This window comes from Larus michahellis, chromosome 2 (assembly GCF_964199755.1).
Source record: "Larus michahellis chromosome 2, bLarMic1.1, whole genome shotgun sequence".
In the NCBI taxonomy this organism is placed as follows: domain Eukaryota; kingdom Metazoa; phylum Chordata; class Aves; order Charadriiformes; family Laridae; genus Larus; species Larus michahellis.
In genome coordinates this window covers 56,016,107-56,032,553 of record NC_133897.1, presented here as the reverse complement: position 1 = coordinate 56,032,553, position 16,447 = coordinate 56,016,107, and the positions used below count along the sequence as shown (strand labels likewise).

The 16,447-nt window shown below is 41.0% G+C and overlaps 1 protein-coding gene across 9 annotated transcripts in view; it reads left to right on the top strand.

The window, feature by feature from the left end:
* VPS41 (VPS41 subunit of HOPS complex) overlaps positions 1 to 16,447 on the top strand; it is a 111,218-nt gene that overhangs the window by 76,925 nt on the left and 17,846 nt on the right. For all 9 annotated transcript variants that reach the window (XM_074575573.1, XM_074575572.1, XM_074575577.1 and 6 more), the window contains 9 exons: positions 179 to 235; positions 2,534 to 2,595; positions 3,348 to 3,429; positions 7,617 to 7,709; positions 8,213 to 8,340; positions 9,408 to 9,552; positions 13,919 to 13,960; positions 14,086 to 14,136; positions 15,399 to 15,536. In XM_074575573.1, the coding sequence (XP_074431674.1) occupies positions 179 to 235; positions 2,534 to 2,595; positions 3,348 to 3,429; positions 7,617 to 7,709; positions 8,213 to 8,340; positions 9,408 to 9,552; positions 13,919 to 13,960; positions 14,086 to 14,136; positions 15,399 to 15,536 (798 nt within the window). The remainder of the gene's footprint in view (positions 1 to 178; positions 236 to 2,533; positions 2,596 to 3,347; positions 3,430 to 7,616; positions 7,710 to 8,212; positions 8,341 to 9,407; positions 9,553 to 13,918; positions 13,961 to 14,085; positions 14,137 to 15,398; positions 15,537 to 16,447) is intronic.

The following is a 16,447-nucleotide window of genomic DNA, read 5'->3' as shown; positions in this document are numbered from 1 at the left end:
GTTGACTGCCTTGGTTTGAGTATGAATTCAAAGTTGTTCATCCAACCATGGCATTAAAAATTCTAGTGCTTCAAACACCCTGCTCTGAAAAATAGTTGATTTATGCAGTTCTAGAGCTTTCTGTATTGAAAGTTTGTATATTTTGCTAGTATCTCTGCTTTCTACTTTTTGAATATAGGAAGCTTTGATGGCAGCCGAGATCAGTCAGAAAACCATAAAAAAGCACAAGATTTTGGTAAGTCTCTAAACTTCTATTCAAAGCAAAATATCTGATTTCTTTTAGAATGCTGTGAGATGCTACAAATACATTCCCTGTTCTGTATTGCACCAGACAATAGCTGTTAGGCATACTCCAACTAGCATTCAATTTCTTGGTTTCAGCTGCAGAACAGGAATGTTAGTGTGTGAAACACAAAAGGATCTGGGTTTTATGAAGGTGCTATTGACATTAAAAAGAAGAGAATTACACTTCTCTGATGATAGGGGTTTTGTTTGCTTTTTGTTTTGTATTAAATTTACTGTTGTTTCAGGTAACACACAGTATTACAATATTAGAGATTGGGTGGGGGTGACACATTTCTCTAACTTCTACCTTGTACATGTGACAGGGTTTTGGCAGGAGTTTAAAAGGTGCTATTGGAAGACCTTTTAAATGCTGTTGAAATTCAGTTGCAGTTTCACCATCTAGCGCACTCATGTTGCTTTGCAATTCTCATTATTTTACATAGTTAAGCTCCTTTTCTCCTTTATAGTTATTTCCTATGTTTATAGTCCCTTCACAGAGCAACAAAGGGTATCGAGTTTAAGACAAAAGGGGGAAAATGTAATAGCCACAAAAGCATCGCTAATTTTAGCTGGTTTTGTTGTTGTTTAAATTGACCTTGATGTGAACACATTGGTGTTTCATTAATACTGCTGCTTCTTTAAATGGAAGTCTGTTTATAATTACAGTGTGTTAGAAGATGTATTTATTTTTTAGCCAGATTACTGCGATAATATGCACACTGTGTATCAGTATGTCTTAAAAATTCTTTTTTTCTTGTGTAGTCTAGAAGTTGAATCAAGACCTAATGGCATGCCATCACCTATCGCAGAGTTTGTATGATTTAGCTGCTCTGTGACCCTTGCAAAAGATGTAAAGAATTCTTAAAGGAGGTCCTGGCAAAACACTAGGAGAAAAACAAACAAACAAACAAAAGCTTTTCACTTGGTCAGCAGATATTTGCTCCACTAGGATGAAATTCAGTGTGGGTATATACAAGCAGAGTTGTTGAGTGTTTGTTGTCTAACGCAAAAGCCATGGAATGTGTTGAGGGGAAAAGCCTCATCAAGCCCTAAGTGAAGGATTAGTGGTACACGGATTTAAAACAACTCATGCTCTCACTGCCCAGCAGCGATCAGACCAGTGACACCACACTCACACCACCTGACAAGTCTGGTGGTCTTGAAGATTTTTTAGGTTGCAGTAGTGATCACTGCCCCTCTGCGCCTCTTGAGCAAACCGCAAGGGTCCTAAACAACCACAGGCCTAAACCTCCTTTCCTTATGCTGTCTTCTCTGCTCACCGGGGAGCTGGCCCACCAGAGAAAGAGGCTGCCAGAAATCTTCATTATTGACAATGGCAAGGTTGAAAATACAAAGGTAGTTCCTATAGTGGAATGAAATCCTAAAATCTGGTGTATGTGCATGATTTCTTTTTTTTTTTTTTTTAAAAACTTGGTAGTAGATTGAAGTTGTTGGATACCTCTGTTGATATTCTGCTCTGCTCAGTACTGTCCTTGATATTGATCAAAAAATTTATGTTGTGCCTGAGAAGACCCAAGTGTTTATTTTTGTAGGAAACAATGACTTATTTTTCATTGCACAGCCTTGTTTCCCTAAAAAAAATAAATAAAATGTGCTTTTAATTGATATGATTCTTAAGTTCTGTGCTAGGTACACTGGGCTGTGTTGACCGTGACATCAGTGTTGAGATTACAGCAGAGGCGTGGCTGTTTTGCTAAAATTTGATATATTAAACACCTACCAGAACAATTTTACAGCAGACCTGCGTGATAAACTCTTGAAAAGGGCAATTTTGTATATAATAAAATATAATAATCTTGCTAAATTCTTGGTAATTTCTTTTATTTATGGAGCAGCAGTAGGATTCATATTCTCAACCAACATTTTTCCCCCCTGCAAACTTCGTGTTGACAAAGAACGTGTCTCGTACAATGGCTGGTGGGTTTCTTTTTGAGATAACAAATGCAAGCACTTGAATGATCAGCTATGTGTTTTGAACAATATGTAGACGTAGCACAGTCTTCTCAGCGTCAATCAGGTTTATGAGAATTATTTAAAAGAGCATCATAATTTGAAGCCAAGAGTGGTGTAGGCAGGTATTTTGTGTTGACTGTTCTGTCGGCACGTTGTCTAACTCAGGGTCTCCATTTAGGGCCCTGTGCATACAGCTGGAATGATAGTTACTGTGGCAGTCAAGCAGTTGACTTCCAAATTTTTATAACTAATTCTTTATTTTTATTCCCTTTAGGACATTGGCTTAGCTTATATAAATCACCTAGTGGAGAAAGGAGAGTATGACCTGGCTGCCCGGTAACTTACTATTAAAGATTTTCTTTGCGTCTGTGGGGGAAAAGCAAAAGCAAATTACTGATTTTGAAGTATTTTGTCATGTTGATTTTCTGTGTGTTATGGAGTTTCTGAAGTTTCAAAACATACAGATGTATTACTGTGCCCTGTATTTTCTCGCCTGTAGTGACAAAAAAGTTACTGTAAACTTTCTAAAGTTTAACTAGAATTGAGACATATATCTTTTTGAAAGTCAGCCTTGATTTTTCAAAGTCACACTAGATTTTCAAAACTGAGGGTTTTTTTGGATGTTGATAATCTAAGTTTTTTAGCGTATCATTACATGTAAGACCATCAGAAAATAATTTGTGGTTACGTGGCTGTAAACAAGAATATCAAATACAGATATCTAAAGTAAGGATCAGAAATTACCTAAGATTTGTGTTTTTATGTATGTGTAAGTATATCTTTCTAAGTGCTTAATTTTTCCTCAGATGGGATTTAAAAACTTCACTCATAAAGCTCTTATGGCCCTAATCCATAAGGTTGAACGCATAGTAAGCAGTTAAGTCCTCCTGGATGCAACAAAACTGTAAGATCTGAAAGGAAGAGTACTCGGCATACTCTGCTTGAAGCAGTGGTTGCCAAAATAAGTCACCTTTGAAGGTGTCATGTTAGGGAGAAGAAAGAAGAGAGAAATCCTTGCAGTAATGCTGTCACATTTGTATTATTCTATGTACCCACGTTTGTTCTCTCCCCTTTCATCTTCCTTCCAGAAAGTGCCAGAAAATTCTTGGCAAAAACACAGAACTCTGGGAATTTGAAGTTTACAAGTTTAAAGAAATAGGTCAGCTTAAGGTAAGTTAATTTCTGTCTTTGCGCTCAAGTAATTGGCACGCTGTATTTCCCGCATGTTTTGACCGAGTACCTAAAGGGTTGCATTTAATGTCCCTAGTGTGGTAGCGGGATACAATGCTGCCCTTGAATTTTCTGCCCCCGATCTCTAGTTGTACAGTTGTCTTTCAGATTGATGTGTATATGTTAACAAGCCTCAAAACAGGGTTGGAGACATAGCTCATCCAGATACTCAGTGACCTGTTTTTAACTTGTTGACAGGCCCCAGGTAAAAGACCCACCCCCAAGGCCTTTACTTGCAAAGATGCTCACAGTTAAATTAAAGACATCTTTCCCATTTACTTTTTACTCCCCTCCAGTACATCCTGAAAAATCCTACCCCGACTCTTAAGGAAAATAGCCTCGGTGGGTGCCAATCTTTCCTGAAAATCCAAGTCCCTTGCAACAGAGCCACAGCTTTGAGTGTCAAACAACAGTTAAATTGCAAAGCAACTCTGCTGCGTGCTAGAAATGGTGGTAAGAGAGAGGAGCAGTCTGCCCTGTCTTGTATTTTCCCTGGTCGCAAACCAGCTACCTTAATGGTACACATTTAATGTGAGATTCTCAGTTAATAAATTGCCCAGGATGTAAGACTATAGCGCTGTCAGTGCCAAACCAGTAGAAAACATTATGCACACTCCCTTTGGTAACGCGTTTACGTTTATTTCTGAATTTTATGTCTTCCTATCCAAACTCAATGAGCCAAAAAGGACATATTATTAAGATCTCACAGCATGCAGTCCCTTGCTGGTTTTGAACTGTTTAATTCTGCTCAAAGAGCGAAAGTGTTTCAGCATTACGGTTTTCAGCAATGTCTGGCTTTTGGTTTAGAGCCACACCAGTGCGAGAACAGCGTTGCCTTTTGTATGAGGTTTTTAGTGGTTCGGTGCACTCTTTGCCACCTTGGAAGATGAAATCTCATGTTTCTGTCTCTTTATTTCAATGCAATAAAGGCCGTGAGTGCAGCTACAAGTGAAATTTTGATACAGTGCTTCTCAGTCCTTATGGCTTATTTTGTTTTTTTAGATGCAAGTGTCTGGAATGGATGTTTTTCTTGTCTCCACTTATGTCATCCAGCAGACTGTAAAATATAAAAATATTTGCAGGTTTGCTGCAAAAACATCTCTGCTAAATTACTGCCTTTCTAAACAGTTGGTTGTTTTCAGCCCCTTCAAAGTGGACTTAGAAAAACATAAGATGCAGTCCGTTACATTATTCAGCTTCAAGCTGCAGTTCTAGAAGATGCCTTTTTTATTTTACTATTGCAGTTGCCGGCAACTTTTCCCGTGTTCCTAAAGATAGCGGCATATCATAAAGGATTAACCTAATGAAGCCAGATCTAAATGAAGAGGTTCTTGAGATGCTTGGGGTCATCTGCATGCTATTTGGAATTTTTATCCCTTTACCCAACCAGTAGGTGTTAAACACAATAGCGTAACTGGGCTATAACGACCTTAAGCCCTGATGAGGAGACTGTGTTTGAGATTTGGAGACAAAGTGTATTTCAAAAGGGAATTTTCTTAAGGAATTTGCACCGCATAGAAGCAGTTGCCTGAAATCTGATGTTTCCAATATAACGTGATTTGCCAATAACTGAGGTGGCAGTGTAAAGGTTTAAATGTCCCTTCCTGCAGAGGGACTAATTAGTAATACCCCAACGTTAAAGCCTGTGGGATGAGTGTGGTGTTTGTTTGCTTGTGGGGTTAGGGGTTTTTTGAGTGTTCTGTACTAGAAGGTCCTGCCTGGTTACCAGAGGCTGCATTTTGTTCTTGATGTCTCTCCTGTTCTTCGGTGAATGTCCTCTAGCAAACCTTGTTATGGCATTTTCAAGATTTTAGAGCTTTGCAATGATCTGCTCCTCTCCTCCTCCAGCAGCAGTGGCTTGATGGAGTTACATGCTTGTGCTCGAGTTACTTCAGTGTAAAATCCGATGTCTCAGTTCAAACAGCTGAGGAAGGTGGGTTTGGAGGAAGATGCCAAACTCTGTGAGTGCTGGCCCTTGTGGCATGAGGGATGTGCTCCATTCTGTTGACTCTGCTGTGATAGCATTAACTTTCAGCAGGGGGGCATGATGATCAGCTAGCAGCAGCAATCTTTAATGACCGAACGTTGGCTAGAGGACACGTGAAAGATTTCACCTGACTGTGGTGGGCATAGCATAGAGCAGTATTATCCAGACAGCCTTTTTTCATCTCATAAGTATCCGCTGAGGAATAAATAATTGTGGCTTGGGCTTATTGGTGAGATGTTTTATGCTATTTCACGTCAACTTTTATATGGACTTTCTTGTGTATACCCTGCCTTTATACCTATTGATCAAAAGTCTGAAAGCAGGTCGTAAGAAGAAAATATTTTTGTTTATAGTATCCTCTTTTTATTTAAAGTCACTTTCACCATGTGGTTCAGGAACTGATACAAAGGCATCCTGATTCTGGAGCTTTTTGTCTGACATCGCTCCTTAGCTACTGCTTGAAAATAAAACAGGAAGGGTTTGTAACCTCCAGTGCAGGTCTTAGTTCACCTTTGTGCCTAGGCTTAAAAATAACTTGGATGCTTCTTAGCCTTTGCTAAGTGCAGGGGCCAAACTGCAGGAGGTGGTTGTGCTTTTCCTTCAAAGCAATGGGAGTTGGGGCAGGAGAGGTTTCCTTCCCGAGGCAGCCTGGCCCCCACGCAAGGAGGCAGCTGCACTGCTCCGCAGCTCACCGTGAGGCTGAACCGCAGCCAAGAGCTGCAGCAAAGCCTGTTGGCCAAGGCTGTGTGTTGAGGAGGTGGCGGGAAGGTAGAAAGTGGGCACGAAAACAGCCTTTGGAGAACATCCTCTGCCTTTGAGTCTCTGCCTGATGTCCAGCTTGCTTTCTTCATGGCCGGAAGAGGCTTTTTTTTATGAGGGGGTCAGGAATGTGATTCCCCAGGGCAGCTGGCAAGACTGTGTCCTGAGTTAGCTATTAAATTCTGTGACAGACGGTGGGAGCTGATGTTGGCAGCACGCTACATTTCAATGACTGGCCAAGCTCAAACTGCGTGGGGAGAGAAGAGGTCTCCTGTGAGCAATGAACTTTTAATTTTTGCAAAGTCATTAACAATGCTTTTTTTTACTGGTCTTTTATTTTTACCTCCTTTTTCACCTACAGATGGGAGACTTTCATGAAATATGTAACTTAGGCAATTGTTTTGATTTACATAATAGGAGACTTTGTTGTGAATAGTCACTGCTGTCTGTTAAAACTGCAAAAAAAAAGATGTAGTGAGGTTTTTTTTTTTTTCTCCTGTTTTGTTCATGCAACTTTAGTAACAAAATGCTAGTGCACCATGTGCCATTAGTGGGCAACAGGCAACATCTCTGAGTGTTTGGAGAGATTTCATCAGTATTGGGCCTTCAGCTACAAACCCCAAAGTCCCAGCACAGCTGGCAGTGATAGGGTTTATTTTGGCAGGCGGTAATAACCTTGGCCTCTAGTTGCATGGAATAATAGTGCTAATAAGATGCTCTGAAATTCCGGGGTATGAGCTGATTCATTCTGGCAGGTTTTCATCTCCTGCCTGCCAGAATGCAGTTCCTTAACACCTCCTATAGAGCAACAGATCACACGCCTTCACCCTTTCCGTGGAGAGATGTATTCTCAAATTAATTTTCATTTGGATATGTAAAAATAGCTGGCAAAACAGAACTCTTCATAAGATTTAGTGACCTCAGCAAGTCATAAATCAAAAGTACACATTTTTCAGCTGATGAATGCTTATACCTTTTTTACAAGATGTAAGAGCAAGACTGGACAAAACGGATTTTGAAAACTACCTTCTTCTGAGGGGTCTTTTGTGGTTTTATTTTCTAAATGACTAGCAGTAAATATTCAGACTTCTCTAAGTGCAATGGCTGATACTCCCATTCTATCTAGTATCTTACCACTATCTTTCTAATGCAAATTCTTCCAGATAAGTAATGCAATTCCAATGTGTGCAATCTTGAAGTAAATAACTTCAGGATACTGCTTACAAATATGAATGTACAGCGCTTCCAGTGTTTACCAGGAGCTATGTTTTTGCATGTAGCTTTGGTTTTTTGTTTCACAATAATTCTTTTTGTATCATCAGCGTACCAGGATGTTGCATGTCATTCCCCTTTTGATGCTTTGTCCTCTTTGTTCCTATAGGCAATTAGTCGTTACTTGCCCAGACGGGATCCAGTTTTGAAACCTCTGATCTATGAAATGGTCCTGCATGAGTTTTTGGAGAGTGACTACGAGGTACTGCAGCCTGACATGTCCACGTGTAATATCTATTGCCAGCAAAACACCCTCAGCAATGTGGAATTCTGATAGCAATTCCCTGTTGTATTCCAAGAGATTTTCAGTGGACAATTCAACGATAATGAAAAGGTTTAAAAGATGACTTTTGGTTTAGATTTTTAAAAGAATAGGTAGGATGTTCTTCAGAGCACACAAATACTGTGAGATTGGTTACTTTTTATTAATACTATTATTTTTAGTTTGTTTACTGTAGCACAAGCGGTTGAGGTGCTGCACAAAGCATACAGCACCTGAAAGAGACCCAGCTTCATGAATCTTAATAACATTGCCCTCAGAAGGAAAATCTGTGTTCTGCACTGTGCATGTCTGTGGGCACGTAAAAGTGGCTTAGAGGTGAAGCACAGCAGGTATCATCTCAGAGGCTTAGCTGAAGCTTTGATGTTTTGAAATGTTCCTTGGGCAGTTGTTTCTGTTTCTGTTACAATCTTTTATACTTTTAGGGGTTTGCAACCCTGATAAAAGAGTGGCCTGGAGATCTCTACAACAACACAATCATAGTTCAAGCTGTAGTGGATCACCTGAAGAAAGATCCCCAGAACAGGACTTTGCTACGAACACTTGCAGAATTGTGAGTACAATTTTAAACTCCTGTTGCAAAAAGTAAGCTTGAAATAGTATACTATATAATTTATAAATATCTGCCTAAATCTCTTATAAATATCTGCTTTGCGGCAGTCTGCAGAGTATCAGCTTTCTCTGCTCTCCATTCTGCTGATTGCACAGCTTAGCAATTCTTTTCCCTTCCTTATAAAGTGTATACTCAAGTATGAAAGCAAAGAGTAGAGTATAAGATTGGATTTGCTACTCCTCTTTCCAAAACAAATAGCTAGCATTCCTCTTTTATGCTGTCAGAGGAAGTGTCCTTTGTGAAGTGTGCATTTCAGAATTACCCACAGGAAAATAAAATGTTTTTTCCCCACTATTTCAAAAGTGGTATATTTATGTTTACTGGATGGTTGGAAGTATGTGGCTGGAAAATGTGCCAAAACCGATCTGGTTCTAGGCTACGTCGTACAAGCATAAAGCTCTTTGGTTTTCTCAGACTGATTCCCATGTCAAGTTCTTTTCATACTGCTTTTTTGACGAAAGCGAAGCTACTGTCTGTTGCTGTGTTACAGTCTACCCCAAAGTTTTAAGACAACAAAGTTTTTTACCTCCGAAGAGAGTTCCAGTTAGTTTCCAAAAATAGAAAAGCTAGCATTTTGTGTGGTTTCCCTTGTGGCTTGAAAATGGGAAAATGAAAATGCAGGTCAGAACACAAATGCAGTGGGTGATATCAACAGAGATAAAATTAGTGTTGCCCAGTGGTTTATTTCCTTTTAAGAAAAGCAAATCACAGCAACTATTTAGATATTCATCAAATTGCCCAGAGAGGTGGTGGAGTCTCCAACTCCGGAGACATTCAAAACCCACCTGGACGTGTTCCTGTGTAACCTGCTCTAGGTGACCCTGCTCTGGCAGGGGGGTTGGACTAGATGATCTCCAGAGGTCCCTTCCAACCCTATGATTCTATGAAATTAACCAGCATCCTAACAAGCTTTACATCATAGAATACATTTATATATTCTCTCATAGGTAATTTTCCTACCCTTAGATATGTAAGATCACGTGTATTACAATACGTTTTTTTATCAGGTATACCTACGACCAGCGCTATGGCAGAGCCCTAGAAATTTACCTAACTCTGAGGCATAAAGACGTCTTCCAGTTGATCCACAAGCACAATCTTTTCAGTTCTATCAGAGACAAAATTGTTCTGCTCATGGATTTTGATTCAGAGGTATGGTGATCTTAATGATTTTATATTCACTTTCAACTAGAGATATTTTAACAGATTAAAAATAAATGAGCTAAAGATAGTTTTGAGGCAGAGAGTGTTTGCAGTGTCTCACTCACAGTGAGAAGTGTACCAGATCCAAGATCATTGCTGTGATTCTCAAGTAGACTTTCATGATTATATTCTTTCTGCATTTCTAATCAAATAACGCTATTAATAAGCCATGGAAAGGAGGCAGTGAATTTATTCTAAGGCATATGTTAAATGTACTTGCCACTTTTCTTTCACTGCAGTCAATTAATAGAATAGAATAGACAATTTCAGTTGGAAGGGACCTGCAACAACCATCTAGTCCCACTGCTTGACCCCTTCAGGGCTGACCAAGTTAAAGCATGTTGTTAAGGGCATTGTCCAAATGCCTTTTAAACACTGACAGGCGTGGGACATCAATCACCTCTCCAGGAAGCCTGTTCCAATGTTTGACCACCCTCTTGGTAAAGAAATGTTTTCTCACATCAAGGCTGAGCCTCACCTGATGGATGCAGCTTTGAGCCATTCACACACGTCCTGGCACTGGGTACCAGGGAGAAGAGACCAGCACCTTCCTCTCCACTTTCCCTCCTCAGGAAGCTCCAGAGACCAGTGAGGTCACTGCTTAGCCTCCTGCTTTCCAAACTAGAGAAGCCCAAAGTCCGTAGCTGCTCCTCAGAGGGCATGCCCTCCAGCCCCTTCACCAGCTTTGGTGCCCTCCTCGGGATGCATTCAAGGACCTTAACATCCTTTTTTAATGGTGGGGCCCAGAACCACACATAATACTCAAGGTGAGGCAGCACCAGCTCTAAATACAGCAGGGTAATCACCTTTTGGGACTGGCTGGTTATGCTGTGCTTGATGCACCCCAGGATGGGGTTTGCCCTCTTGGTTGCCAGGGCACACTGCTGACTGTTGAGCCTCCTGTCAACCAGCACCTCCAGACACCTTTCTGCAGGGCCCCAGCCACTTGACTCCTAATTTATACTTGTGCCTGGCATTACACCATCCGAGGTGAGGAATCCGACATTTTGATTTGTTAAATTTCATCCCATTAATCATAGCCCAATGCTCCAGTCTATCCAGATCCCCTGCAAGGCCTCTTGTCCCTTGAGAGAGTCAACAGCACCTCCCAGTTTAGTATCATCAGCAAACTTGCCCAGGGTGCATTCAACTCCTGCATCCAGATCATTGATAAAAGGATTCAACAGAACTGGCCCTAGAATTGAGCCTTGAGGAACATTGCTGGTGACTGGTCATCAGCCAGATGTAGCCCCATTCACTGCAACCCTTCAAGCTGTGCCGTTCAGCCAGTTCTTTGCCCAGCACACTGTGAACCCACTCATCTCACAGCTGGACAACTTGTCCAGAAGGATGCTGTGAGGGACAGTATCAAAACCTTACTAAAATCCAGAAAAAATAGATCCACCACCTTCCCTTCATCCACTAGGCAGGTGAACTTATTGTAGAAGGATATCAAATTGGTTAAACAGAACTTTCCCTTTGTGAACCCATGTTGACTGTGCCTGATGATTGCATTATTCTTTAAATGTCTTTCTATAGCACCCAGTATGATCTTCTCCATAATTTTTCCAGGATCTGAGGTTAGACTAACAGGTTTATAGTTTCCTCAGTCTTCTCTCATGCCCTTCTTGTAGATCTGACTGACATTGGCTAGCTTCCAGTCAGCCGGGACCTTCCCAGCGTCCCAAGACTGTTTATAGATGATTGAAAGGGGTCCTGCCATAGCATCTGCTACCTACTTCATTACTCTGGGGTGAATCCTATCAGGCTCCCTGGAGTTATGAACATTCAACTGATACAGCTGGTCTCTTAAAATTTCAGCGTCCACAAATGGAAAGTTACTGTTCTGACAGTTATGGTCTTCTGACTCAGGGGACCAGGCAGCCCAAGGTCTATAAGTATTATTAAAGACTGAGGCAAAAAAAAAACATTGAATGTCTCCGCTTTAGTTTCCTCCCTATTTGTCAGGTGACCATCTTCAACAAATATTGGTCCAATGTTGTCTTTAGACCTCCTCTTGCTGTTAACATAGTTTTAAAAGCCGTTCTTATTATCTGAAACAACATGGACAGTTTCAACTCTAATTGAGCTGGTCTTTCATGTCTTCTCCCTGTGTATAAGAGCAATAGCTCTGTACTCTTCCTGTGAAGCCTGACCTCGCTTCCAGAGATCATACAATTTCTTTTTCCTCCTGACTTCCAAGCAGAATTCCCTGTTCATGCAAGCTGGTCTTCTGCCCTGCTTGCTTGACTTAGGACACAATGGGATTGCCTGCTCATGGGCTTTTAAAAGGTGGTTCTTCAGAACTGACCATCGCTCATGGACCCCTAAGCCCTCAAAAGCAGATTCCTAGGGGACACTGCTAAGTAGCTCCTTGAGTAGCTTAAAGTTTGCTTTCCTGAAATCCAGGGTAGCAACTCTGCTGTTCTTTTTTCTTATTGCACTGAAAATTTTAAACTCAACCATTTGGTGATCACTCACTGTGGCCAAGACATCCACCTACCATCACATCCCCAATGAGTCCTTCTTTAGTCACAAAGGAGGGCATCTTTCCTAGTTGGCCCACTGAGTACTTGGGACAAGAAATCATCTCCTACAAAATTCAGGCATTTCCAAGACCTGCTTCTCACAGCAGTATGATAATTCCCAGATGATGTCTAGGAAATTGAAATTTCTCATAAGGCTGCTGGTCCAGAAATTCCTCCTAATTGCCTATAGAATAACTCATCAGTCCTTACATCCTGGTTGGGCAATCGGTAGTAGACACCCACTTAACATCTCCTTTGTTTTCCATCCCCCTGATCCTCACCCAGAGGCACTCAACCGCATCATCGCTAACTCTAAGGGTGGTACAATCAAACCTCCCTTACATACAGTGCAACACTTCCACCTCGCCTGCCCTGCCTATCTCTTCTGAACAACCAGTAGCCTTCCATCCCAGCACTTCAACTGTGGGACTCATTCCACCAATCTCACCAGTGATACTGTAGCTCTGGGAACTAAATGCTTACAGCTCATCCTCTTTCTTTCTCATACTGTGTGCATTGGTGTACAAGCATTTCAGATATGCTCCTGAGCCCTCCATGCTCCCTGGAGCAGTGTAAATGTTCCCGCTAGCCTTGCCACCCTCAGGTGATGCCATGCCAACCCTTGACTTACCTACTGCCGTGATACCTGTTGGTATCCCCTTCCCCCGTTGATTCTAGTTTAAAGCTCTTTCAATCAGTCCCACCAGCTTATGCCCAAAGGTGCCTTTTCCTCATCGGGACAGGTGGATCCCATCAGGCTTTGGCATACTTTGTCTCTAGAAGGCTCTTCCGTGGTTTCAAAACCCAAAGTTTTGGCGGAGGCACCAGTCCTTGAGCCAGGTATTGACATCCTGGGCTTGCTTGTTTCTTCTGCAGTCTCCTTCCATTACTGGGAGGATTGAGGAAAACACTACCTGTGCCCACAAATACTTTTTTTTCTTATAGCTTCTGAAAGTTTGCAAGGTTATTAACCTAATTCCAAAAACAAGTAGTACATGTTTTTTAATTAATTCAATCTTCTTTCTTCCCAGCGGCCTATAAAACCTCAGCAAATGAGTTTTGGTATGATCCTTGGGAAGAAACCAAGTAGATCTGCACTTTCAGTGCAGTGATGGTTTAAGCACTGGACCTAAAATACGCAGCCATCTGTACCAAAGATGACAATCTTTGGTGTACCCATTCTAAACTACATGGGGAAAAAAGAGTATAATTCTTTTTTATTAAATAGAGTAAATCATACCAGGAATCTACGGTTTTGTATTATTTGAATGTGAAGCAAAGTTTGCTCTTCTAAGAAGAAGCAGAATCCCAGTGGCCAGTCTGCTTACGTGGTCTTGTCTGCTTGTGTTACGGTATCGGTGTGCAGATAGATTGGAGGGTTACAGTTGTAAGGCAAGTTGAGTTGTGTGTTTCCTATACAGCCATCACCCTGCAGTTCCCTTTTGCAATGGGACAAATAGTATTTCTACATCATTTGACAGTGGCGTTCAGTGACCCACGATTTGATAGGCGTACTTCACCTGGAATACAAGCGCGCAACACTGATTGTTATTAGTGTGGAAACTTAGGAGAAGTATTCTGGAAGAATACATGATGTGTTCTCCTGTAATGCTGTGCTGTCGGGGAACGCTGATGTTATGCAAACTGTTCCCTGAATTACTATTGCTGAAAAGAGTACGTCTGCAATATTCATCTGATACCCATCAGTGAACAAACATAATACTATATGGAGTGTGAGGAAAGCGTGTGTACCTGTTTCTTAACTGGGTTCTCTTTCTTTACTTTAGAAAGCAGTAGACATGCTTTTGGATAATGAAGATAAAATTTCCGTGAGTATAATAAGTTTATGGCATGGCAGTCCAATGCTTGCTTGTATTACTCATCCTTTCAGACCTGTAAATGTGATGTTCATCACAAGTTTGCTATCTGTTAAGTCTTATTTATTTTCTTTCAGATTGACAGAGTTGTTGAAGAATTAGAGAACAGGCCTGAGCTGCAGCATGTGGTAAGTATTTCCATATTCTGTTGGTTTCAAGTTGAGCTGAATAAACTCTTCTCTGGGTATATCTTTTACAGATGAGGTTGTCCTGTCAAAGTGCACATGACACAAAAATGTCATAAATCATCAGTGAGCCAAAGTGGCTACTTTTGCTAATCCATTTTTTAACATGGCCATAGCATTTTTACAATAGTAAAATAAATTTTAAATGTGCATGTGTGAGAACTTGATAACATACCGTTTACTTGTTAACATACCCTGAGGTACTCCTTGTGGCATTGCAGACGCTTGTCTTCTCTGGTCAATTACTTCTTGCTTGTATCCCTCCTTTTTCCCTACACAAAAATGGGACTGGATGTTGGGTGCAACTCCGAAGCAATGTTTTGCTGATCCATAGAGAGTGAACTGCTTGTCTTTCTAGAGCTGCGACTCCCATACACTGCAGGATTCTTCGTGTTTGTGCAGAATTACAATATCACTGTAAGGCTGTGGTTCCACGTTGCTATTCCAAAAGCACCTCTTTGGTTTGAACGTGCTGTCAGTGGAATACGTAACGTGTAACCGTGGGCTTGGGCTGTATTAGAGAGGGAAGTTTAACTTGCTGCTGTGCACAAGCCGGGCTCAGGGCATCGATCTGGTGGAGAGCGGGTTTATTTGTTAGAGATCTGATTATAGGAAGCAGCTCTGTGAAGTGTGCAGCCCACGGCCCAAGAGCTTTGCAAAGACGACTGAATGACCGTCAGCTTATGGAAGGGATGCATCAGTTTCACAGTGTGAAGCCTCCTTCCCTTTGCATAGAAGTGAGTCTCCAAATGATTCTCAAGGCTTTTCTGTGCTCATCGATAGAGAAGGAGCTTTGCCCCAGTATCTGTACTTTTAGGTACTTCGGTTAAAACATTTCATGTGGTAAAAATTTGATCTGTAGTTATCTGTTAATGGTCAAGCATATCTAGATAACCAAAATACTTCATTTCACACATTTGTCCAAAGTTTTCTGTAAAACTCAAAATCGAGTAGTTTCGTTGAAGGTTCAAGGACAGTTTCTTAACTGTTGCTGAAAACCTGCTTTATAGAGCTGGTTTTGGAGATTGCTGTGATGAGGGTACTTCAGAAAAATGTAAAATCAGTCTTTTGAATCAGGATTTAATCTCTGTGCCTTTTGGTGTATGTTATCACATTCCTGAGAAAATGAGGAGGTTTTTGTTAGCAGGGAACAAATCATATTACCTAAGTGGGTTTGAGTTCTGATTGTCTCATTTGATTCCTAGTATTTGCACAAGCTTTTCAAGAGAGACCACCATAAAGGCCAGCGATATCATGAGAAACAGATCAGCCTGTATGCTGAATACGATCGTCCAAATTTACTACCATTTCTCAGAGACAGCACGCACTGTCCACTAGAGAAGGTAAGCCCCCAAAATCTAAACACAGGTCCTCGATTTTCATGCCTATAGCTTGTAGTGTTGTGAATTTGTAACTGTGTCTGGTGCTGCCCTCTGCTGCCAAAAGGAGGGATCCTTTGAGTTTGTGACCATCCCCTGCAGAAGTTTGGTTTGCAGAGCTAGCCAACAGCTGAGACGTTCCTCTCTCAGCTCGCAGGGCAGGAATCGGTGGGGAATTTCAATGCAGAATTTCTGAATTTGCACTTGATGCATATCTACAGCATATCTATGCATCAGTGCCTGGCCTGACTGCACAGCGGATTTTGGTTGCAAGAAATCGACAATCATTTTGACAAATCTAGGACTAGTCAGTCTTAGATCTTGAAAAATTAGTAGCTCTAACTGGAGTTTTTCTAGCTTTGTGTTCTAAGGTCCTAACTTACTTTCCAATAACGTACACAATATAACAAGTCACTGAACTAGCAGAGCTCAAAGTATTTTCTCTTTGTGCTTCCACTAGTAGACTTGGAGTTTTTCAGAGTACTGTGTTTCCACCTTCTTTGACATTTTTACGTTTTCTTTCCTTGCTTGCTCTTGTCAAATTAAAAAATAAAGGCATTCTTGGTTTTTTTCTGTTGTTTGAATTAAAGTGAATCAAATGGAAATTTAAATTTTCCTCTTTCATTCAGTCGGTTTTTTATTATTTGTATTTGTTGCTGTTAATGGCCGAGCAGAGCAGACTTTGTGAAAGGTTGCCTCTCTGTATGCAACTGTAGTGATGACACCAGTGGAGTAGTTTTAAATGTAATACTGTATTTTGCAGGGTTGACATTCTAAAGAGATCTAGTACTGTCCCTGACACCTCTCCTGTTTTGCATGTTTTTGTCAACTTTACTGTGCAACAGTAGGAAACACTGGAAAATACTTTGTTAGGG